This window comes from Exophiala bonariae (genome assembly GCF_035927105.1).
Source record: "Exophiala bonariae strain CCFEE 5792 chromosome Unknown scaffold_4, whole genome shotgun sequence".
NCBI lineage: Eukaryota > Fungi > Ascomycota > Eurotiomycetes > Chaetothyriales > Herpotrichiellaceae > Exophiala > Exophiala bonariae.
The window spans coordinates 1,301,364-1,325,451 of record NW_027042479.1 but is presented as its reverse complement, the minus strand read 5'-3'; the positions used below and the strand labels follow the sequence as shown (position 1 = coordinate 1,325,451).

General features: G+C 48.7%; 10 protein-coding genes across 10 annotated transcripts; 6 read left to right on the top strand and 4 right to left on the bottom strand.

Annotated features, from left to right (window-relative positions):
* Positions 1–102: 102 nt before the first annotated feature.
* Positions 103–1,101, top strand: LTR84_010052 (uncharacterized protein; the record flags this gene model as incomplete). Its single annotated transcript, XM_064853590.1, has 1 exon — positions 103–1,101. One exon carries the CDS (start codon positions 103–105, stop codon positions 1,099–1,101), a length of 999 nt encoding a protein of 332 aa, XP_064709989.1.
* A 2,194-nt stretch (positions 1,102–3,295) lies between these two features.
* Positions 3,296–4,555, top strand: LTR84_010051 (uncharacterized protein; the record flags this gene model as incomplete). Its single annotated transcript, XM_064853589.1, has 3 exons — positions 3,296–4,110; positions 4,164–4,372; positions 4,422–4,555. 3 exons carry the CDS (start codon positions 3,296–3,298, stop codon positions 4,553–4,555), a joined length of 1,158 nt encoding a protein of 385 aa, XP_064709988.1.
* Positions 4,556–6,401: 1,846 nt separating this feature from the next.
* LTR84_010050 (uncharacterized protein) lies at positions 6,402–8,200 on the top strand (the record flags this gene model as incomplete). The annotated part of the gene is made up of 3 exons (XM_064853588.1): positions 6,402–7,795; positions 7,850–7,944; positions 8,001–8,200. The coding sequence occupies 3 exons, from the start codon at positions 6,402–6,404 to the stop codon at positions 8,198–8,200; spliced, it is 1,689 nt and encodes a 562-aa protein (XP_064709987.1).
* A 1,706-nt stretch (positions 8,201–9,906) lies between these two features.
* On the top strand, positions 9,907–11,097 carry LTR84_010049 (uncharacterized protein; the record flags this gene model as incomplete). The annotated part of the gene is made up of 7 exons (XM_064853587.1): positions 9,907–9,943; positions 10,025–10,166; positions 10,227–10,307; positions 10,364–10,412; positions 10,472–10,504; positions 10,559–10,800; positions 10,851–11,097. 7 exons carry the CDS (start codon positions 9,907–9,909, stop codon positions 11,095–11,097), a joined length of 831 nt encoding a protein of 276 aa, XP_064709986.1.
* Positions 11,098–12,000: 903 nt separating this feature from the next.
* LTR84_010048 (uncharacterized protein) lies at positions 12,001–13,650 on the bottom strand (the record flags this gene model as incomplete). The annotated part of the gene is made up of 1 exon (XM_064853586.1): positions 12,001–13,650. One exon carries the CDS (start codon positions 13,648–13,650, stop codon positions 12,001–12,003), a length of 1,650 nt encoding a protein of 549 aa, XP_064709985.1.
* A 612-nt stretch (positions 13,651–14,262) lies between these two features.
* Positions 14,263–15,099, top strand: LTR84_010047 (uncharacterized protein; the record flags this gene model as incomplete). Its single annotated transcript, XM_064853585.1, has 1 exon — positions 14,263–15,099. The coding sequence occupies one exon, from the start codon at positions 14,263–14,265 to the stop codon at positions 15,097–15,099; it is 837 nt and encodes a 278-aa protein (XP_064709984.1).
* Positions 15,100–15,657: 558 nt separating this feature from the next.
* On the bottom strand, positions 15,658–17,151 carry LTR84_010046 (uncharacterized protein; the record flags this gene model as incomplete). The annotated part of the gene is made up of 1 exon (XM_064853584.1): positions 15,658–17,151. The coding sequence occupies one exon, from the start codon at positions 17,149–17,151 to the stop codon at positions 15,658–15,660; it is 1,494 nt and encodes a 497-aa protein (XP_064709983.1).
* A 334-nt stretch (positions 17,152–17,485) lies between these two features.
* On the bottom strand, positions 17,486–19,528 carry LTR84_010045 (uncharacterized protein; the record flags this gene model as incomplete). Its single annotated transcript, XM_064853583.1, has 1 exon — positions 17,486–19,528. The coding sequence occupies one exon, from the start codon at positions 19,526–19,528 to the stop codon at positions 17,486–17,488; it is 2,043 nt and encodes a 680-aa protein (XP_064709982.1).
* Positions 19,529–20,521: 993 nt separating this feature from the next.
* LTR84_010044 (uncharacterized protein) lies at positions 20,522–21,541 on the top strand (the record flags this gene model as incomplete). The annotated part of the gene is made up of 1 exon (XM_064853582.1): positions 20,522–21,541. The coding sequence occupies one exon, from the start codon at positions 20,522–20,524 to the stop codon at positions 21,539–21,541; it is 1,020 nt and encodes a 339-aa protein (XP_064709981.1).
* Positions 21,542–21,662: 121 nt separating this feature from the next.
* LTR84_010043 (uncharacterized protein) lies at positions 21,663–23,492 on the bottom strand (the record flags this gene model as incomplete). The annotated part of the gene is made up of 1 exon (XM_064853581.1): positions 21,663–23,492. The coding sequence occupies one exon, from the start codon at positions 23,490–23,492 to the stop codon at positions 21,663–21,665; it is 1,830 nt and encodes a 609-aa protein (XP_064709980.1).
* Positions 23,493–24,088: the final 596 nt, after the last annotated feature.

Sequence of the window (24,088 nt, the reverse complement as noted above, 5' to 3'; positions counted from 1 at the left end):
TCAAACAAATGCTGAGCCATCCAAAGAAAGGACCTTTGCCCATTTTCAGCGTTGCATATTATGAGAGCTGTGTCAATACAAAGAAAAGATTGAGACTCAATAATGCTGGACAACAGGCTAGCAATTGCCAGTGTCTCTCTTGGTGAACATGACTCTCACACCCTACCAAACAAGATTACAGCAGCGGCCCAGAATGGGTTTGCTGGCATAGAGATCACGTATCCCGATCTCCAAGCCCACGCAGCGAAGACATCTACTCCGATACTGGACGCTGCACGACAAATCAAAGTTCTTTGCCAGGAGAATGGAATCCACGTCCTGGCCCTCGCATCTTTTCAGAACTACGAAGGTAGTTTGCACCCCCTGATAGACCGACTCAAGAAAGCAGAGAAATGGCTTGAGATTGCTCGAACGCTTGGAGCTGAGCATCTCCAGATCCCGTCGAATTATGAACGTGTCATCAACAACGATCACCGACTAATGGTTTCTGAGCTTCGCCAGCTCGCTGACCTAGCGAGTGCCAAGCACCCTGTTATCAGAGTCGCCTATGAGAACCTGGCATGGTCATCTCATTGCACAACATGGCAAGAAGCGCTCATGATAGTTCAGGAGGTGAATCGCGATAACTTCGGGCTTTGTTTGGACAGCTTTCACCTGAGCACATTCCTGTGGGCAGATCCATACAGCCCGTCGAGCCGACAAGCAGATGGAGATGAAAGGCTCAGAGAGTCACTGCAAAAACTTGTTAAAAACTGTCCCTTAGACAAACTGTTCTACATTCAGCTGTCAGACGGGGAGCCGATGGACCCACCGTATTCGGAAAGCCACCCATGGTTTGATCCTTCGCTTGAACCTGGTCACGTATGGTCCAACGAGGCAAGACCGTTCCCTCTTGAAACGGAATATGGGGCGTTTATGCCTGTGCAGGAAATTTCCCAGGCATTTCTAGTAGACCTAAGTTTCAAAGGGTGGGTATCACTAGAGACATTCGATAGACGGATGAGGAAGCCAGAGAATGGACCCAGTGAAAATGCAAAGCGAGGTGTAGCAGCATGGCAGAATCTGCATAAGCGACTGTCGCAAAGACAGCGTTTCGACTAGTCTTCACGCAATTGTTAGCCATAACAAGAATCGCGCTTTCAGCGATACACAGCTCTTGCGCTCTCCATACAAAGCTACATTGTCCTATGGCCTGCTCTGCATGCAAGACCCGGTTCTGATAGGACCCGGTGGTGCAATGACCTCCATAGACAGCCTGGACGGCATATCGTCCCCCTTTCGTAACACTCTGCCTATATTTCGTGGCTCGGCTCGTTTCGTAGCCGCTTTCGGATCCAAGCTGACAATTCCTGACAGACTCCGTGACTCAAGTTTGTGCGTTTGTGGCTCTTAAGGACACGGAACTTGCTTTCCGAGTACACAATGCTGATGCGGAAGGGATGCGGAAGGGCGGGGTGGGGGAGTGCCATCGCAGTAGCCGGCGGGTCAAGCTCCATTGACGAAGAGTAGAACAATTCCCATTGCTGAAAGATATTGTTCTTCTGTAGACTAATAGACACATTTTACGGAGGTTATATGTCAACATCAACGTCCTGATTGTCATGTAGCAATCACAACCCTGAAAGTTTTTTTTATTGTGAACACGCACAATCTCTCTCTCACTCCGGTCTCTTACCATTTTTTCTGCACACTCTGTGCCTAGATATGTCTTCACACCTCTACTGGGGGGTTGAGACTACCCCTCAGTATTATGAATGTCTTCAATTACTTGGGCGCCAAATTCGAGGCTTGTTTGCGTACGAGGCATCCAAATTCGGACAATGGGCTACTAGCTCACGGCGGCCTGCTGTTTGCAATCTCGGGACTATCGGCGACGAAGATAAGAAAATCTCACCAGTATTGGCTAGAGTCTGATGGTTCCTGTGATTGAATGCGACGATGATCCACCATTAAGCACACAAGTTGTACTATACAACGAAGGATAGGGTTTGTGGCACTAGTATCTGCTCCTGCGTGTCCTCTTTATTGCGACAGGCACGCTGGAGCAGTGTGGTTTTTTCGCTCCGACAAGCCACAGAAGATATGATGTCTGAGTAACTGAGACTGTTCAGGAGTGGCGGAAGGTCTGAGGGCGCAAGAAGACGTGTGGGTGCATGGTTTTGTTGCAGTGGCTGCGTTAGGTTGACGAGAAACCAAAGCTTTCTTTGCTCAAAGCTCTGTCGTAAAAGGGGTGTTGGGACAGCAAGACTATAGGAGAGCGAGCAGATGGTTGTCCAAAAAGTAAGGTCAGACTAAATTCAGAAGAGTTCATCATATCTTAGTCCTCTGGGAGCCTCGGTGCTGTAGATTTGAACAGGTGTACCCGTTTTGATTCCAAGGCGATGAGCCGGACAGCCTCGCCTATTCGGCTCGCAGCTACCAGATCCTGTACAAAACAAGGGGGAAATGCCCTAATGTTGCAAAAAGAGGCACTGGTCTTGTTGTTAGGTGGTTGACTCACGTGGCCGTTGACTCGCTAGGTATGAGCCGGAAAGACTCACTACCACTATGGCTAGGGCACCAATGAGAAACGCCTGGAACCCGGATTCCGACCCTCACATGTGATAGGATGTCCCAGGATCAGGGGGGTTTCTCTGATATTTCCGATATTTGCAGGGTTAATTGTGAACACCACTGGCATGACTGGAAAGCCATCTAGTGTACGGGACATCGGCATTTTGTCCGAATACCATCCTCCAACCATGTTTCTCATCGGTACTTCTCGACGGGCTTCTTGAAAAGTAGAACTAATAAGGCTAAAGGACCATGATCCAGTCACAGATTGGAAAATTCCACCAGTGCCGCTAAAGTAGATTCGCAAGGGGTGGCCATTGATGCGCACTGCCAGTCGCCACAACCGTCAACCGAGTATTAGGGAGCTGCGGGGTAAATAACCATGTGCCCGAATTGAACGAAACCCCGGCCCAAGATGGGATCTGCTCTTTCCTTCTATCGAGTCTACATGTTATGTTCTGCTTTGATTGCGCTACATGAACCGTAGACGATGCCCCGCAAGCATATTACCACCGCATGTGAGAATTGTCGCGAAAGTAAAATCAAAGTATAACGCCAGGACTTCCCATACCGACAACTCTTGCTGACGTGTGCAGTGCGATGGATTACGCCCTGTCTGTGGAAGCTGCTCCCACAAAAGCAAGGGTTGTAGATATTCCATCAAGGATGACAAAAGAAAGTGAGGGACTCCTCTGAACCCTTTGGTATGCTCTATGGTCGCCACTTACGATAGGGTCGCAGAATGTCTCTGCGGACTGCCATCGATGTTCTGTATAGACGGGTTGAGACACTGACAGATCTTGCGAATCAGAATGGCATTTCAATTCCGCCTCTCAGTGGTGATGAACAGTCTCTGTTGGATCAGATCTGCGCGAACCTTGAATTGCCACTCGATCGCATCCTGCCGGGGATGAAGTCCTCGGAGTCTCACATCTCCCGGCTAGATCCCGTCGCCCTCAGCGATACACCCCTCCCAGGCATTGCACTCCTCGACGACAGTTTGATGTACACAGCGATACCCGAAGACTGCCAACAAAATTCGACTATGACATATGACTTCCAGACCTGGGCGGATTTCACGACAATCGGGCTATGGGACGGCAGCCCTTCTGACTGGCCATGGCAAATTCTCAACAACCCCATTGCAGAGATGAACCTTCCAACGGAATTACCGGTATCAAATGTGTCGTCTGATGATGAGGGAGATGCAAACATTGTTCCTCGCCTTGCTGCTCGCTTTGGTTCTCTGCGTGTTAGCCATGACGGGAGCCTACGATATTATGGAAGTGCATCAAACCATCACTTCCTAGGGAAACCAGTGCACAGTGATCTTGACGACAAGGCACACGACATTGAGAGGGAGTGTGCAATCGCACTTGAAACTGCCCAACTGGATCGTGAAGTTCCTTTTGACCTGCAGGAACATTTAATTGACCTATTTTTCAAGTGGCACAATACCAGTCACTCGACAGTGGATAGAGCCACATTCGAAAGCGCACGGTTACAAGAGAATGGAGGCAAGCTTGGTTTCTGCTCGCAATCCTTAGTATCTGTCATGTAAGCTCTGTGCTACACTACTAGATACTACGGGTCTCTGCTAACCTGTGCAGATGTGCTCTTGGAGCTGCGTTCTCGGAGCGCTATCATGCTTCCTTCATCACGTTCCCCAAACCCATGGCAAGTTTCTTTGCGGACAAGAGTAAAGTTCTTCTGGAGGTGGAACTTGAGAGCCCTAATGTCACTACCGTCCAAACTTTACTGCTACTGAGTAGTCATGAAGCTACCAATGGACACGATGCACGTGTTTGGCTATACAGTGGTACGCCTTGGTTTGCCTTGCATATCTCGGTACTAATTGACTCGACCAGGAATGGCTATGCGGCTTGCTTTCGCCCTTGGTCTTCACGTTGATAGCACTCCATTCGTTGAACAAGGACTTATCTCAGCCAAGGAGGCAGATGCTCGAAAGAAGACCTTCTGGAGTTGCCTCGTGGTAAATTAGTACGTACCTACCCCGCAGGCGAAATTGTGTCTCACCTAATCCTTTCTAGTCTTTGGAGCTTCAGTCTCGGACGCCCGTTCAGAGTCGATAGTGAAGAGGTGACTGTAAAGCCACTGGCCACCACCACGAGCCCTGAGCTAGACACGGAATATACATTATCATCGGGGTCTTCAATCTCTACTACATCCTCAGGCTCGCACTCAGGTGGTGTGTCTAAGCTTGCGGAAGAAATACCCTTCATTGTTGTGCAGCAATGGGTGATGCTATGTGAACAACTAGCTCCCCTCATTCGTGTGCTGTGAGTAGAGGCCGATTCGCCCTGCTTCTCTTGTTGAATGCTTACTCAAACTTTCAAGGTATGGCTGTGTAAAGATATCAAAAGTAGCTTTGCAGAATATGTCTGAACATACGACGATGCATTTGTTCAGCTGGCAAGATACTTTACCAAGGGTCATTCAGATACAGGCAGACAGTGTAGCTCCTCCCCAGGTACTTCTTCTTCAGTAAGTCATTTGGATGAGCTTCCGATCTTCGCTTGAACTATATCTGATAAATGCGTAGTATGGGTTTCCATTACTTGTGCATTCTAGTTCATCGGCCGTGGACATCCAAAAGTTCACAGCCGCGAGGCGACATTGGACCTGGCTACAAGCACGCCCGCCAAACATGCCGCACCTCAGCTTCTGAAATCGCCTCCTTGCTTAGGAATTACGAGTCACGCTACGGGTTTCGTAAGATGAATGTCTACTCGGTGACTATCATTTTTTCTGCATCGTTAATCTTGATCTTTGGTTTGGTTGCCAATGAAAGATCGGGGTCAACATCAGGTGGAGAGGGGCAGGTCAACATCATTGAAGACCTCAACACTTGTTTCCGAGCACTGGACGAACTCAGTCAATCTTTTGACTACGCCAAACATATCCGAGAACACCTGCTTGCCATTCAAAAACACTGGACAAATTGTCAACGAGATGCAATGACTGGCACAAAGCGCAGAAACCAACGTTTGACACAGGAATCAGGCCTTCCCTCTAAAAGATCTCGGCCATGATCATGATGCATATACATACATCAAAGCATCTTCGTAGTTAGCTAATGGTTTGTGGTAGCACCAAATATTAGCCTCTCAGGGGGCGGGGGTGCGATTAGCGCTATATCTCCCGTCGATTCAGCTCGACAGAGGTGGCTGGAGATTTTATGGACAGCTAGTGTATCTATGTTAACTTCTTCCTTATTGAGGAACGCCGTTGGCAGCAGGTCAAAAATCAGATACAACTCAGAGTGCTGTTTTTTTGCCTGGGTGTGCGACCATTGTCTGTTACCGTTCCGTTTACCCGAATTGTGACATAACTCATACATAGACTCGTAGGAAATCCATGAATGCACAGGATTGATAGCTATCCCGAATCTTGAGTTCTCAAGGTCGTGCAGTATGTCCGTCTAGCAAAACCCGAACCTCTTCGGAATCTGAGGACCCGTTCAGTGGCCACGACGGTGCCTTCGGGAGCGAATACGGACAAAGCCAGCTCCAAGGGGCCCGGCATCACCCCCGATCATGTCCCCGTTCCAAGGAGGTGTATGCAGGCCAATCAAGTAATAGGACTGAGAGCAATTTATTGCCACTTGGTGATATCCAAATACCCTCGGGACCCATTTTCCGCCAGGAGTCCCGGGGTTGTGGGGAATTGTATGCTACGCATCCCGCCCCCTCCACAGTTCCCCAGGAAACCTCACAGCTCGACTATTTAGCTGAGAGAAAGACCACCTCCTTTGCTTCATTCCTTGGTCAAAGTAACTAGATCCACACTTTTCCAATACACTACATTGAATATTCCACCAGACCATCATGCCTCACAACGAGATCCACCTGGCGGAACCGCCATCAAGGCGAGTGTCCGTCTCTCAGAAGTGGATGGAGCAGCTGGAGCACACTCATCATGTGGATGGACATGTCATTGAAGCCGAGAATGAAGACAAAATGACTCCATACCTTGCATTCTTGATCTTCACGGCGGCACTTGGTGGGTTCCTTTACGGCTACGATACCGGTGTCGTTGGTGTTGCTCTTCCTTATGTGGGAAACCAGTTGACAGGCAAACCACTTTCCTACACGCAACAGGAGATTGCCACGGCGGCCACTACAATTGGATCAATCTTCGGAGCGGCGATATTAGGGGTCTTTGCCGACAAATGGGGTAGGAAGAGGTGTCTGTTAATATCGGACTTATTCTTCACCGCTGGTGCGATCATAATCGCGTCGAGCTTTTCCCTTGGCCAGCTCATCGCGGGTCGTCTTGTCCTCGGTGTCGGAGTAGGTGGAGCAGCTGTTATTTGCCCTCTTTACATTACTGAGCTGGCGCCGACCAAGGCTCGTGGGCGGTGTGTCGGAACCAACGGGTTCTGCATCCCATTTGGCCAGACCGTTAGTGTCGCCATAGGGGCTGGTATGCAACACGTCCCTCATAACTGGCGAATTCTCTTCGGTCTTGGCGTCGTCCCTTCCCTTCTACAGCTTGCTTTGATGCATAAGCTACCAGAGTCGCCGCGTGTACTTATTCTACGTGGTCAAGACGACAAAGCCAGAGAGGTACTCAAGACGATATACAAGTATGCGACCCCCGAGATCATTGAGCTCAAGTTAAGCGTCGTCAAGGAGCACGTCGCTGCTACCACGGCTCTACAGCGTACGACCACCTTTTTGGAACGGTCTAAGAAGTTGTGGACTCATAAGCCATATCGCCGGTCGATCTTCACTGTCAGTTTTATCCAGGTCTTTGGGCAATTCACGGGCTACAATACCCTTCTTTATTATGCCGGTACACTATTTGGTCTCTTGGGCCTGTCCAACCCTTCAATTGGCGGTCTTATTCCTTCGATCACAAATACATTTTTCCTTCTCTGCGGCATGGTTATGGTTGACCGGATCGGTCGCCGTGGTCTGCTGATGAAATTCGGGCCTATTATGGTCGTCGGCCTTACTTGGTGCCTCGTGGCTTTCTATTACATGTGCAAACCCACAGGAGGGGTCCTTGTTGAAGGATATGAATATCCTCAACGACTCGTTGGCCTCGTCATAGCCGGGATCGTTGTCTTTGTCACCGGTTTTGGTTCTACCTATGCACACCTCTGTTGGTATCAATCCGAGTACCTTGCTCTCGAGATTCGTGCGGCAGGTAGTGCTATCAGTACCACGGCAAGTTTCACAGCGAACTTGGTCGTCGCTGTGTCTTTCCTGAGCGAGTGCGTACCTCCTTCCAGTGCAGGAATAATGAAAATGGACTAATTTGAATCCAGACTCGAAACGCTTACTCCAAGTGGGACCTACGGCCTGTACCTCTGCTTCGTCATTATTGGCCTTGTGCTTGCTTACTTCTGTTACCCTGAGACTAGTAAGGAATTGCCCACGATCAAGCTATGAAGGAGTGCTAATTTTGTTTCTTTACAGAGGGTTTGTCGATTGACGAAGCTTTCACACTCTTCCAAGATGGATTTGGCGTCAAAAAGTCAAAGGATATGCGCCGAGAGAAGATTGCTCTACAGAAAGAATACAATGCTGAGGGTGCTCTTTCTACTCCTGATTCGAATGACTTGAGTCTGGCACCAACGAAGGATCAAGTCTTCCATATGGAAACCGTGTCCAAGTGAAAGGGGGTGGTGCGATCGTGGACGATTGCGAGATGAGGAAACGACAAATTCGGGAGGTGAGAGCAGAACTTCGAAGATCTCGGAGAAAGCCCATGAACGCTGGGGTTAGTGGTTTGGATGAAGGCGATATAGTTACGCTATGCCTGAATTACGAGGATGTTAGCACACGGGCAATAAATTTGCTTTGTCAGTCAGGGGGGAAGGTTTCCCATTGACAGAAAACTACTACATTCACCACATTCCCTAGTTGGCTCATTGCAATCTAAGTACCTCACAGAAGTTGCAGTAAAGTGATCTCAAGATGCTTCCAGCTCATCGAAGCAACACCAGTCGGCGACTGTCTCAATTATGCTCTTACTTCGGTGAATAGCCCTCCTATATTCCATGAGATGCGTTTAAGGACCCTTATTGAATCCAGAGGTGTAGCGAGCAGACAGCCTTTTTGAAAGGGAATCAGTTCAGCTTCCAGAGTTTCATATCATACTTGACTGAGAACACACAAAATGATAGTGCTCGGCTTACGACATTGCATCTTTGCGCAGTTTAATGATGGCTGTTGGATGGATGGCAGGACCACAGAATCCACAGTCCTGTGACCACTCCGCCCAGTAGGGAGCTTAGCTCTGTTTACATGAAGTAGATAGATCCCAGAACCTTACAGGTCTGGAGGAACCAACCAATTAGTTAAATCAAATCAAGTCATTGGAAGCTATAATTCTTGTCCTTGACAAAGGTCATCTTCCACAAATAGAATTCACAAGCTATGGCTTAGGTTCTTTAGTCAGTCCTGAGAATAGATGTTAGACATATAGCTAACGTCACTCACCGCGGCAAGTCAGAATTAGATTGTCTATAGATTCAATAATAGGGAGAACTCTTCCCAGTGTATTAGATTAAAAGGAAAGTTAGCTACAAGGACTTGGGCCGATCTCGGGCAATGAGCGTTCTATGCAGTACGTATATAACCGTTGAAGCGATGTAGAATAGACTAGACTTGACTAGAAGAATAGTGGATAGTTCCCTATAATCTATGGCTGAATTAAAAAATATCTTACTTATTCTAGTGGACGGATTAGTTTCTAGACTTCTTAACTCCTACTAAATACCTACCTAACCAGTAAGTATATATAATGAAGACTAGACGATAAGATAAGCTAATGCTGAGTAGAATAATTGCTATCGCGACTTTATATTACACCTACTCTAACTATTTCATATCTAGACACCTCATGATGACAAGATGTGCTATCAGAAAAAGCGTCAACCGAAATAGATCATTTTTAAAATTTATCCTAGAATACATACGTTGGGCGCAGCTGAAAACATCATCACGCGAGAATCAATCGAACATGAGAGCCTTTGTTCACCACACGAACAAAGATACTTCTGTATTTGGTGGACCCTGAGGATAGGCAGCTCTGCATCAAATCACTAGCACCATTATGGTATCAAATCGGCGTGCTTGTGGTCTCCGGGCCACACCCCATCTGAAGGAGCCAATCAATAAGATCAAGATGACTATTTGCCAAGTGACTCGGAGCTGCATACATTGCCTTACTTTGAAATGGTCGGAAGAACACCCTTAGCTTCGAACATGGCAGGATAAATCGGAATCTATTTTCCGAGCAGTCCCCTGAGATATATCAATGGAATGCGACAGAGAACGGGTTCCCGGGTAAGCTTGATCTGTGTATGTACGTTTGATAATGATTGATCTAAAGTCTAAAAAGATAATCGTCACTGGTATGTTTATACGTTTTTCGGGCATCTCGGGGATCATAGCTCTGCGTACTGTTGGGGCTTTTTTACTAATACTTTGACTAGGTGGAGCCAGAGGCATAGGCCTTGCAATTGTGACCGTCATTATTGAGGCAGGCGGACACGTAGCAATTATCGATCTTCTTCCACAGCCACACCCCGATTGTCAAGCACTCATCGAGAAAACAGAGAACTGTCATTATTATACGTATGTGGATCCATGATGTGGCGAAGATCTATATGAATGGGCACTAACGATTCAAGGTAGTGGGGACATAACGAAGCTAGAATCGTTGGAATCTGCTTTCGCTAAGTGTGTGAGTGCACTGGGAGGCAGCATTGACGCAATGTCGGTTGAGAACTTCGCAACGTCTAGCTAAAGTAGACTGACAATTCATCAAACAGCGTCACCAATGCAGGCATTGGCACGGACAAACCCTTTCTTGAGCACACCGTAAGTCCTAACCCCTAATTTTCAAACAATTCGAAAGGTTACTCATGCGCTTGGTTTAGCTGGAGGACTTCAACAGAGTAGTATCTGTCAATGTGAGACTGATTTGTAGGCGTTAAACTATCATTGGCTGACTTACACATTTCCAGCAAAATGGGACATTTTTCCCAACTCAACTCGCAGTTAAACAATTACTATCACAACCGCTTAACGAAGTAACGAAGACTAGAGGTAGCATAGTGATGATTGCTTCCCAAGCAGCATCCAATAAGTGTCCCGGGCACTTCTTGACGGCATATGGTGGAACAAAAGGATTTGTGAAGTCATTTTGTCTACAGCTTAGCCATGAGCTTGCGGCTGAGGGAATCAGAGTCAACAGCATAAGTCCCGGGTAAGTTCATTCCTAAACTATGCGTGAGACTGGCTGGTATATGCCTCTAGCACACCTACAACAGGAGCTGATTTTGGGAATAGCTATATCGAAACAGATCTGAACTTGGAACTCGCCAAAAGAAGACCAGATGTCAACTACTATTTCCAGGAAGCGCCGCCAATGAAACGCTTAGGTCAGCCGAGGGATATTGCAGGTGGAGCTTTCTACCTACTATCCGATGCAGCAACCTATGTTACTGGGGTTGATCTTAGAATCGATGGTGGGATGAGTGCCGGAAGTGGTCTTTCGCGCTGAAGACTCTCGATCTCGCTACCTATGGTCGTTTTTATAGGCGCTCGTGACCCAGCAAAAGTTCGAGTCTTCAGATGTAGTCAGCGGCCGTAGGCACGGCACGCTGCCCGTTCTCACCACGTTCGAATGCGAAATTACTAAATACCAATCGTGTTCGGCCATGCTGCAAAGCCAACTATCACTGAGACTCTGGATAGATAGGCTTATAGGTACTAAGTGCTACTAATCAATCATCATATGCATCATTAAAATGCTTACTATTCTAGCCTATGATCTTCTTCGTCGGAGCTTGAGGGCCGTTAGTGAATAGTCAAGGAATTACCGGTTCAACGTGATTAGTGATTAAGTTCTATATCAATCGCGAGGTTTTCCTAAGCTTTATTATACTACTGGTATTAGTAGTTAAGTATGAATACTTATTACTTGGCGATATTAAGAATAACACTAACTAGATTAGGAATTCTTCGTGATTTGTAAATATTTCTAGTAAGGTTATATACCTAGTATCTAGTATATACTGATATACTAAGTACTAAGTACTAGTGCAATAAAGAGCTATATAGTACTGAGTTAAGTATCCATTTAGTAGTAACTTTCTAGTATATCGGTCTCAGTAATTAAGTTTGAAGATAGAGGTACTAAGTAGGCATGTGAGGTAGCTGGCATGGACAGAACTTCAATTTCGTGGAGACCTAAACACAGACTTCTATTGTGATCATTCTGATTGCATCGCAGTAATGGTCGTATAAGTACTTAGTACTATGTATGTAATAGGATGGCTAAGTATTTTGTATTTTGACAAAAGTTACCGATTTGTGAGCGAGTAGTGGTACTACTTTAGACGCTGGGGTTTGTATGTCTGAGAAGAACATAAACTACAGTAATGATTAAAAGAGAGGGAGAAATTTAGAGCTTCACCCTTTCTTGACTGCCGCTGAGCCTTCTCATTTGAGGTCGAAAGCTCGGGCTTTGACCAACACTTGATATTGGAGCATGAGCATCGGAGTTTGGAGCCTGGGCAGATGGATCATTGCCTTCTGACATGGAACTTCTGGTAGAGTGCGGACCATTTTGGCCTTGGGGTTGAGTAGATGGCGCTCGACCACGCATTCCCATTGCTTGCTGCTGTTGACCTACTCGCTCACGATTTAAAAGCCACTGGACCTGTGCTCTTGTGCTAAAAAGGGCCGCATTCGTATGGGCGAGGTCTTCCTTGATGCGAAGAGTTTCATTCATGAGTTGCATGGATGTACGAGCATCCAGGTCGGAAATGATATTGGACATGGTGGAAAGATCCCGTTCGAGAGTGGTGACGTTCCCACGTAGAGATTCATGCAAGGCAAGCAAATGTTGTTGTGTTTGTGATATTGATGAAGCCTCGGGATCTGGAGAAGGGGTCAAAGCACGGAGATGAGCAGGCATCAGAAGGTCTCGATGAGAAATAGCCGAGGGGATATGATCTCGCTCGATCTCCTCGATGTCAGACGCTTCACCAGGGGGGGATTGGTCTGAATGGATGTAAGGCAAGACTCGATCATTAATAATGTCGTGGATCTTGTCGAAGCCTGTCTCAAGGACTTCATTCCGGATTTTGGCCATAGTCAGTTGCTCTTGAAGAGAACTCAATAGCTTAGATTGTTTGTTGAGAAAAGGAGCCAGTCGTGCGAGAGGGCATGAGTCCGTATGTGTAACTATGTCGTCTGGATCAAATTGATCGGTACATCCAAAAGGCTTTCCTGGACAGAGATGAGACTCGTCCTCGTTGCAAATGTGGCCAGTAGCACCATTGACATAGTTTTTAGCAGATATCCTCCGATCGCACTTTTGACATTTGACGCCAGTATTCGGACATTCCTCGTCCTTATGTCTGAGCCATTCGCCCCTCCCCAATTCGATGATGAGACCGCAGTCGCATTCTATATGAGAGGTATGGATACATTGATCAGGTACGAAATTCTTCCTTTTGATGGACTTCCCGCACTCTGAGCCTGGACAGCGTAACTGTTGGTGTGGGCATTCTTTAGTGGCATGTATTTCGATGCAGCCTCGTGGAATGCTATCCTCACAATCGTGGTTGGGACAGCGGACGGGGATATCATTACACATGTTGACGATTAATCTCGAGGCCTTCCGAGGAGGTGAGAGAAGAAAGGTGCGACATGTGGGACATTGTGATCTGGTTGGACTGGCCAAGCCATCGCGGTATTCCGTCAGACAGGCGTGACAGAAGGTATGGTCGCACTCGAGGACAACGGGATCGAGAAACGGGACATGGCAGATAGGACACATCAGGTGTGAATCGTAGTCAGAGACATAGTCGAGGGAGCGGAGGTCGAGTTTTGGCGTGGCCTGCTCCGGGCGAGGACTGCGGGACCGAGAGCGGCGGTTGATTGAGGCTGGACCAATGGGTGAGCGAGGAGATGATGGACTGGGGCGAGACCTGGCAAACTCTGCAAATAGTGTATCGATGTGCGGTTGTATGGGACTGTGAAATGACTGATCATCATCGGGTAAAGGCCCTGATGATGCGAAAGAGAGGAAATGCCGCTCGTCCATGATGTTATTGTGTTTTTGATGTGAGGGATAGATGTATGTTCATGATGGTGGGTGAGAGTCGAGGGATGGGATGGAATGTGTTTATGTAGTTTGACAGGTCGGGACTGGCATGAGCGGTGAATATAGAGTCGGGTGTTGAAAGGAAAGTCACGATGGATGTGTTGTCGTGGTTGCTAGTTTGTCGGAAAGGTGCTCGCACACGTGTGGGGGAAGTCGCTGCTGGATCCGGGTCGTCATCGGATCGCTCTTTCCCTTTTTTCCCTTTCCCCCAACTTTAACTCGATGGCGTGGCTTGGCACCTCGGCGTGACACCTCAGCATCGTGTCACATCGCCTGTAACGCAATTCGCATGAACTCGTCTCCACCGAATCCTCATCGTCCTATCCGCAGATTCCAGCCTTTCCATTGCTTCCTCATGCGATTCGACCACGTCTGAGACACTTTGTACACATCAACACCTGAACATCTAACCGCCCAACAACCATACCGTTCACCATTGGTTCACATCTATCACCCATCAGCTGCTCTCATCCTTTTCCCTACCTGACTCCCGGTGCGAGTAGGTAGATACTCGACCTAGGCAGCCCTCTTTTGCTCCATCACTTGCTCACCATGTCCAATCCCTCCCAATTGCTGCTCCTGGCCGACCACATCAAACTCTCTTTACTCGAAAGACAACGTGCCATTTCGTTAAACCTTGACCCAAACCCCTCCCAAGATTCCAACATCTCTCGATCATTAGAGTCCTTCCGCGAAGGAATTGAATCGTTAGCCACCAGATCCTCTGATGTCGACTCTCTCGATAAGCTTCGGTCGCAATACAATGACCTCTCTCGCCAATTTCAGGGCGATGACTCCTCTACTGTCGAGGATACTTTGTCATCTCCCAACGATGCCGCTTTGAAGGGAGACTTCGACAGAGCAAAGACGAGGAAACCGAGCGATGCAGCCTCGCGACAGAAGGCATCAAATCTCCGAAGACAAGACTCTTCTCAAAATCCGGCCAAAAATGTCCGCTTCCGAGATAACTCCAGTCAGGAATCTCTCGATGCTCAAGACGAAGCAAATCGTGCCAGTTTATTTCCATCAAGATATACCGACGATGACTCGGCGCGGGTAAAGACACCGGATCCCACTGAGGCAATGTCGAACCAACAGATTCATACATACCACCAACAGGTAATAGAGGAGCAAGACGAACAACTAGACCGATTGGGTGAGTCTATTGGTCGTCAGAGACATCTTGCCATGCAAGTTGGAGATGAACTCGAGGGTCAGATTGCCCTACTAGACGAAGTAGACCGGGGCGTCGACCGCCACCAAGGCCGACTTGACGGCGCCAAACGACGACTCAAGGGCGTCAGTCAGAAGGCCTCACAGATTTGGGGTATGACAACCATTATCATCCTGATCGTGATTCTGGTCTTACTCATTGTGGTTTTGAAATGATTGTTGAAAACAATCTATATTTAGAGCACGACATAGGCCCCCATGAGCTTTGATTATTGACTTGTGGTCGAGCACGGAGTGCACACTTGGAAGCGGCCTTCATGACGAGTGGAGTTTTGGTTGTGCATGGCGTATGGAACCGCATGAACCTCTGCATCACCCTCCCGCAGGGTGTTTTCATCTGATACTCTGGAAGGCGTTTCCCGCCATAATTGCGGCTGTAAATACCGTATATACCACACCTTATCTCTGCCCAAAGGCGGCTCAGAATACCCATATGGTCAGAGAGAGGGGAATTTAATGACAACACCATACATCTCCATGCTTCTTATTCTCCGGTGTCTACCACGAAAGATGCAAAGCTCTTTGCTTGCTAGGTACTGCGTCCTGTCTCTTAAGGTCCGTATTGTTACTCAGATAGTCGTCATGGCAGACATGTTCTCTCGCCGCAATGAGAAATTGGCCATTCCCATCCGTCCGCGAGAATCCACATCCACCAGATCTCCTGAAATGCTCTCCCTTCTCACCCACTTACTGCCCAGGCACACCAGACCGACCTCACCTAACAACGGCGCCCTTCAGAGTCTTGACCGTACACTTGCCCTTGCCCTCGACGACGAGCGTACCCTTCCTGTCGCCGTCGACCTCCGTATTTCCGGCATCAAAACCAACGGTGAGATCCTCACCAGTGAAGAACCCCGGCTGGATGGCCTCCCACTGCTTCTTCTTGGGATTCAACACCTTCTCCGGGCCCTTTCCCTCGCCGTACTCCCAGCCCTCGAAATACACTTTGTCGCCGGCCTCGGAGCCCTCGGGCGGGTTGACGAGCTCGACGACTCGGTCCGGGGCATGCGGGTCGGCGCCCTCCTCCTGCTTGGGGCTCGCGGCCAGCACCATCGCGGCGGACTTGATGCTGCGCATGTTGACGGGCTTGAGGTTCGCAACCACGACGATCTTGCGGTCTTGCATCTCGGCCAGCGGCACGAGCCCGTTGAGCCCCGAACATACTGTCCGCACCACCTTTCCTGTCTCCTCGTCGACCTGTGTGTGCTCCGTGCCTTCGGCGTCCCCCATTGCGATCGTCGACACATACAGGCTGTCGGCATTGGGGTGGGCGATGGCGCGCAGGATGTGGCCGACGCGGAGGTCGATGAGGGCGGGCGACAGAGGTGCTGGTGGTGCAGCTGCGGCTTTGGGTGCTTTGGGCTGTTTGGGGGCTTTTTCTTTCTTCTTGCCCGCCGCCTGCGTCGATTGCTGTGGTGTTGCTTCTTCGGCAGGTGCGGCAGATGTGGTGTTGGATTCGACGTTCTTGGAAATTTCCTGGTTGAGGGCCTCCTTCACTTCGGTGGGGATTGCTTGGTCGTTAGCCTTACTTGTACTGGAGGAATCCATGTCTGCTGTGCTCGTGGGGCTCTGAGGTTTCGTCCGGCCGACAACGAGGGGTTTGTGCTGAGCGGGCGCGGAAGATGTGGTTTCGGTCGGCATTTGAATGACACTCGAAGAGGAGGGAAGGGTGTGAGGTGGAATAAGAGTCGCAGAGGTCTCTGACTTATGACTCTTCGATGGTGATGATGGTGGGGGACTGTGAATCACAGTCGCGTCTGCCTGCGAGCTGCTCTTTGCAGGTTGCGATGCAGTCAACTCAGTGGTATTGTTCTCCTGCCGTGTCTGCGGCTTCGCCTGATGTGATACTGTAGAAGGATATCTTCCTGGGTGGTGTTGACGGAGTCGAAGCAGTCCTTGCGGGGTAGTTTGTGCAAGAAATGGCGTTCTGGAGGGGACTTTGGCCGCGTGAGGATTACGCTGATGTGACTGCAAGACTGGAGGCTTCGTTATCCCAGCCGATAAGTGACGGGCGGAGGGGTGGGTGAGTGAAAGAAAATTGTGGTTCAAGCCTGAGGCGGATTGAGAAGTGAAGGTGAAGTTGGAGTCACGCAGCGAAAATGCAGAAAAAGTCGAGTTGAGTGCGGAGGAGAAGTGGGAAGTCCAGACAGCTCCTGTTTGGACACCTTGGACCACGAGACCTTGACTTCTGGAATGGCGAGCCCTCATTATTAATCGCTTCTCCGATACAGTCCCTGAGCTTGGATGATGGCCGCCGTCTATATCGATCAAAACACACTGAGCAACTCTCCGAGCTGGACCAAGTGGCCGTGTAGTTCGGTCATTCTTCACCCACCGGGCCAACCTCAATTGACCTCTGATCCGAGTTCGACTCGCAGCGTTTCTTCTTGTCAAGAGATCCATGGATGTCTGATTTGTATTATGGTACTTTTCGACCTGCTCCCAGTGGTGCGAGACTATGTTCAACGAAGCCGGGAAACTGTAGATTTGGCTACTTCCAAAGCCCCTATTCCTGAAGGTGTCTGGGCTCTAATCTCGAACCCTACAAAATGACTACATGCATTTTCTTTTCCCTCTCTTCTCCCAAAGATGGATCTACCTTGTTCTCCTGAAATACCACATTGATTCCGCCAGTCTCTCCTGCCTTCTCTTGCCAGTGGGATATGAAGGTGTCATAAATATTGTATGAGGCAAAAGAGATATCATCTGGTATCGGATTGGCAGGATCAACGTCCTCAAGCACTGAGATCTTGAGCGAATCTTGATACCGCAGCCATACCACCGCAATCAAGTGTGAACTCTGATCCCATTTTCGGCCGAAGAGGAGGATGTTTGCTCGACCAAAGTTAATGCTTCCCCATGAGAATGTTAGGTGTCCAGCATATTCTGAAGCTATGAGCTTGCCGAATGATGGTCCAGGCTTCTGAATGATCGAGCCGAACGTCAGCAATTTACCGCCTGGTATACTGGTTCGTTGGCATGGTGTTGACTCGAGCAGAGCAAAGCCAGACTTTTCGACCTCCCGGTTCAATATGCGAATGCTATATTTGCCGAAGAAATTTTTGGGTATGCTCTTGTATCTGGGTGGGCGAGAAAGATAGTCTTGCCCGCTCGACCCCTTTTGAGTGATGTACACATCTTCCAGTATCAATCGAGAGAGGTTATGGAATTTGTCATCGATTGACACAAGGACGTCTGGGAAGAGCCTTTGGAATTGACCCAATCGCTCTGATATGAGCAAAATTCCAAGTCTTTCATTAGATGTCTCCGTCCTGCACGCCAAGTGTGCAATGAAGATGTGACAGTTTGTCGCCGGATCCGCATGTACTCGTTCCAAGAGTAGTTGCACTCTCATGCCATGACTCGATTCAGAATACTTGGCCTCGCTCCAGGAACCAGAATTTTGAAGATTCGAAGTTCTTACCTCATATGGATGTCGTAACAACATTGGATAAAATGGGATTACAGTGTCAGTTGCAGCGATATCGAATCTGTTGACGAGATTCACTGGGAGATCTTGATAGCGTGGTGACGGCGCAAACGATTCCACGCCTGGCGCAAGCAACTTGGTAATCTGCCGTGGAACCGTTTTCAACATAGTAACATTAATTTGTGGCCTTGTCAACACTCTGAATTGATCTGAACACCACGCCAGGATGCTGTGGTCTCCAGACGCAGCAAAGATCTCACTTTGTAGGCGCTGAAAGGCTGATTGTCCTCCCTCTCCATATAGAGTGGGCATGTTGACTTCAAACAAGCCCATCAGAGAATACGCCCGATCTTCCGATCTTGTCGTCCTTCTCTGAGCTGCCCAGGACATTTTGGTCGCTATGCTGAACTCTTTATCCTGCACTGTCGTGATACCGTTCTGGAGAACTACCGATGGGATCATCGTAATCTGTTCGATGCGATAGGCTAGGTAGGACCGCGTGCCCAGAGGTTCCCATTCTCGTTGGAAAAAGAGCATCTTGCTTGGAGCAAGAAGTTCTTGTAACGTCCATCCTCTGCTAAACCATTTAGACGGCCGTGAGTGGTCAAACGCGTCCTTGACATCGGAGGCATCACTGAGATAGGCTAAACATAGCTCAGCATCCCTATACCAGGCAAACATGGAGTTGATCGCTTCTGATAGCTCTGAACTGTTCGACTTGTCTATGCAACAAGTGTCGATCCAAACATGACGAAGTCCAAATCGTGCAGCTTCATGGCAACATCCCTCAAGTTTCGACCAGCCTTTCAGACGCCTTGCTTGAATCAATGCAGGGCTTTCAGCCGAGCCACTTGTGGTATCATGAAATCCAAGAGATGAAGAATCCACGGGCGAAGCCAGGGATTGGTCGCTCGTGCTGGCAGAGACATGTGAGCCAGAGTCGGCAATCAACTGTCTGATGTCGTTGAACCGCTTCTCGAGCTCATTGAACCGATTCTGTAATTCACGAAAATCTTTACCCAGGAACGGTTCATCAATATCCTGGAAGGTGACTTCTTCTTCTTCCCAGACATGTGAAAGTATCGCATACGGCGGAGTCGTCTCGACATGGTGATATGACTCCAACTTGAGTGTCTCGACATTGAGAAGTCTCATCGTGTGTCTGACACGCTTCAATTGGCGGCAGGTCGTTGGCGATCATATAATAGTTTACCAGAAAGGGCGAAAACTAAGAAATGTTTAGCGATTGATATGCGGGCCTCTTTGAGGACATATTCGACCTATTTAATCATATACGCTGTCACTTGATGTGGTCCCGTTGGACGGGACTGAATTAGTCATTGGCATACTTCGCAGGGGTGATGGTATTTGGCGGGCAGCTCGCATTTGCGGCGTCGACTGGTCAGCCTCTTCGGGGCTTTAGGCATTAGCTCCCGCAATGCCTTGCCCAACCAGACTTCTACGGGGGCCCCGAAGACGCACCTTGCGGCTATCCTTGTCGGTTACGCCAACGAAGTGCTGGCCAGTAAGTTGGTGAGAAACACACTGACAATAAAGAAACCTCCCTCTCTCATGTCCTTCCACAATCGTAAGTGATAGAGACTAAGTTGCTTTCATTTGCCCTAGAATCAACGCTCGTTGTCGGCCTTGGCACACTTCTGGAATAGAGGATTTTTCTCTTTTGCCTCGACGATGCCAGAACCAGTATCGGTTGATTCATGTCTTTGTTGGTCGTAGGAAAGAGGCGATGTCGATTTGGTTGGGTTTGTGCCATGACTGTTTTGTCCTGACCTGTGAACTCCCGGCGCCTGGGCCCGCTTGGGCTGCAATGAAGCAAACATGACTGAGTTATGTAGGGAGAGTGGAAGAAGGGGTGAATTTGATCGTAGCAAGAGCTTGTAGACTTGCTTACTGGGACTTTCGAGCAAGTGAGTATCTCAGTTACCAAGTCAACTTTGCATAACGTGAACCCAAAAAAGTACTTGATGGCCACGTGATTGGAACTTCTCCAACGCAAGAAAAATTTCTCCGCATTTCTATCGCTGGCCTCGACTTAAATGACAATAACCAAGTTCTCAACACCCAGCCTCTGTGTGTCAAATTGACTCAAACGGTCTGAATCACAAAGCGTCTGAAAGACTGCTAACCATGGCCGCAGAAAACGCCAATACATATCTGCAACACCACCCTTCAGACGAGTCTGACAATGATGTTGGATATGATTCAGAAGCCGCCGAAGTCTCAAAAGTTGGTCGAGCGTCGAAGAGAAGGAAGACGAGTCATACTTCCTCAGGTGAAGACTCCGAGGACGAGCAAAAGCGGCAGACGAAGCAGCGCGCGGTAGCTCTGATACGTGATGCTCAAGAAGCGAACGGCCCGGACAGAGAGCAAGACCACGACGAAGGTGCCGAGATCACGGGAAAGGATTTGATGACCACGCAGAGCAGGGAATCGGTGGGTGTAGTTCTCGAGGACGAGAGCATATCTGCGGTATCCCGGAAGAAGCAGAAAAAAAGGACGATAAAATCCAAAGACAAGGATACACCACCAGGTGTAATCTACCTCTCCTCTCTACCGCCATACCTCAAGCCCTCAGCTTTACGAAATCTTCTGTCACAGCGCGGCTTTGAACCTATAGCACGATTATTCCTCTCCCCAGCCTCGAAGCACAAATCAAGCTCGAAGAAGAATTCCCGACAGCTGTACACCGAGGGCTGGATCGAATTCGCATCCAAAAAGACCGCCAGGAGATGTGCCGAAACACTAAACGCTCAAGTGATTGGCGGCAAGAAGGGTGGATTCTACCATGATGACGTCTGGAACATGAAATACCTGAGGGGCATGCGGTGGGAGGAATTGATGGCGGGTGTTAGAGAGGAGAAGCGCGAGATGGAGGGCAGGAGAGATGAGGAGAGGAGAAACATCATGCGCGACACCAAGAGGTTCGTGGAGGGTGTAGAGGAAGGCAGGAGGCTCCAGGGCATGAAGAGGAAGAAAGAGTCCAAACAACATTTGGACTCTGATACGCCGGCACAGCCAGATGTCAAGCGTACTTGGAGACAGTTCGATGTCAAAGGAAATGAACGGCATGAGAAATCGAATAGAGGCAGCGCTCACCAGAGTGGTATTTCTGACGACGTAAAGGAGGTCTTGGGAAAGATCTTCTAGTTGCTCTCATCGTGCGCTATAGCAATGATTAATGATTGAACGGATAAATCAGTGGAACATCAGTGGGCAATCAGCCTGGAACAGATAATGCAGTTTTGATATGTGTCTAACTACTTACCAGCTAAACCTCTTGCAGTCTAAATGGATGAGCTTCGGTGTTAAAGACGAAGTCATCCAAACTAACAACATCCGGGTCCTCGAAAAGCAGATAGAAATACTTCAAGGTCTCCGCAATCCAGAAACTCTCCATGATGTCCATCTTCGTCGGATTTGTGCTTGTCACATCATCGATGGATGAGAAGCCGAATTCAGTCTTTGTGTGCGCGACGATGCTCTCAAACATGCTCCATGCCACCTCGCGAAGACTCTCATCTCCTGTGACGCGATAGAGGACGAATATCGATTCAATGGTTTCGGGTCTCAAAGCGTATCCTCGATTGGACATCTCAGTGACGCCCTTGGGCAATCGCAATCGATCCGCCAGTCGTTGTGCACGCTTCTCCTGGGACAGCGCTTTCTCGGAGGCAGATTCCTCCTGGGAATTTAGCATCAGCAACTCTTTGTCCCATAGACGCTCGTCCCAGCTGCAAGGCTGCCGTCGATCATGGCAAGGTACCAAGCGAAGTCTTTCGGGCATGATACCCATACTCGTCGCATTATAGGCCCACACACATCCTTCCACAAGGTCTCTTGCAGTTTTGAGATCACTTGGTATGTCGAACAATTTGGCTCCTAGAGCAAACATGCCACCAGCGAAGCATGCTAGGTGCTGTGTCTCTGCTATAAACTCCTCACGTCCGGTCGGGTACTTCTTGTAGATTCCAGCCAATAAAATGTCCTGACCTGCTGGAATTGATGGTCTGAACAGGATATGCTCTTTCAAAGGCTCTTTGGCAGTCAAGTATAGTTTTGCATACTGTAGACTACGCCCTCGGAGTAATTGGTATTGTTTTGGGAAATATTCGTAAACGGAATCCGCGGAACTGCCAATCGAGAAAGTCACTCCATCACCAAACCAACATTCTCTCGCATTGACGACGTGGGGAAACAATCCCGGCACCCTGGTTTGACCTTGCTGAGATTCAAAGCAATTCGTTATTCCCCGTATAGCCTCATAGTACCTCTGATCACCCGTCAATTGACTGAGTCTTGTGAATTCCAGGGTCAGAGATCCGAGCTCAGCAACAAGAGTGTCCCCTGCCGCTGCTTCCGTGCCAACCTTAGACCATTGTATAACAGGCATGCGATTAGGCGTGTCGAAGGCACCATAAAGCATGTTTCCGACCTCGATAGCTTTCTCGAGCAAGACCGGGTACTCACCGTTACTCAGGTCGTATGCCCCAAGCAGGCCCCCAAGGTAGCGAATGGTTGTCTCGAAAACATTGATAGGAAGATGCGCAGGCTTCTCGAAATCGATGTCTACGAGGGCTTGAACAGCTTCCTCGAACTCGCTCTTGAGACCCATAAGCCACAAAGTGTCTAACGAGTCAATGAGAGTTACTGCCCAGCCGCCAAAAGAGGTCTTTGAACCGCCTGAGACTGGTGCCAGCTCGTCTTTCAGCCATGCAAATTTGCGATAGCCATGCCACGAGTGTAGAGCAGCAGCCTTGATTTTTTGAAGTCGTTGCAGTCTGGTGTTCTTTGCGGATGAACTCTCGGCGACGAAGTCTGCTTGGATTCGAGGCACACCCGTGGATGATACGTCGGGTAGGCGAAGAATGCTGGGTATGGCAGGCCGATTATCTTCCTCCTGTGGTTTCAGAACAACATCTCCTAGAGGCTCAGGAAAGATGCCATGACTAGACCTTGGTAAACGCCATAAGAGAAGGAGGATTGATAAGGTTATAACAACTACAGCGACTCGGCCCTTTCGAGGGGTCATAGCATGATGGCCTCTTGATGCTGATGATGCTGATGGTGCTGTTTGTGTTGCACCCTTACCCAAGTCCATGGATCAGTACTTTAATATCTCCGCTCACAGCGTTCTCAAGACTTGGCCTTGGATTAATAGCGATCTAATATGTCGTGTAAAACCAAAAGAGAGAGGCGCGTACATATGAAAGAAAAATCTCACCATTGAGCCTACACAGGAGCTGAAACGGCATACGAATGCCTTCGTCATATGTCATACCGGTTGTGTCTTGGAATAAAAAGCCTTGGAAGCTTGGGGGTGATTGAGTTCGTTCAGCCCAGAGCGTTCCCTAACCAGATCGACCCGAAAGCTGGTTTAAAGGTCGCACCAGCACCCGGAGCACTCCCCCATAGTTACCACTGATCAGCAATTGGGATCTTCTAGCTGAACTGAATTAGGTGTCTTTGGTAAGGACCCGGCCAAAAAGCTTGACAACAGATATCTTGGGGCGCCTAGAAGCCAGCACTGCACCTCTATTTAGTTCGTTCAGTAGCCACAACTCAGTTTCGCTTTCTTTCTTTCTTTCTTTCTTTCACCATGATTCTTTCTTCTCGAACCCGACGACGCGTCGTCTGCCCCTGAGTCTCATGCAGATTTTCAGATCTCGGCAGCATCGGAAATCGATGTGTTGACAT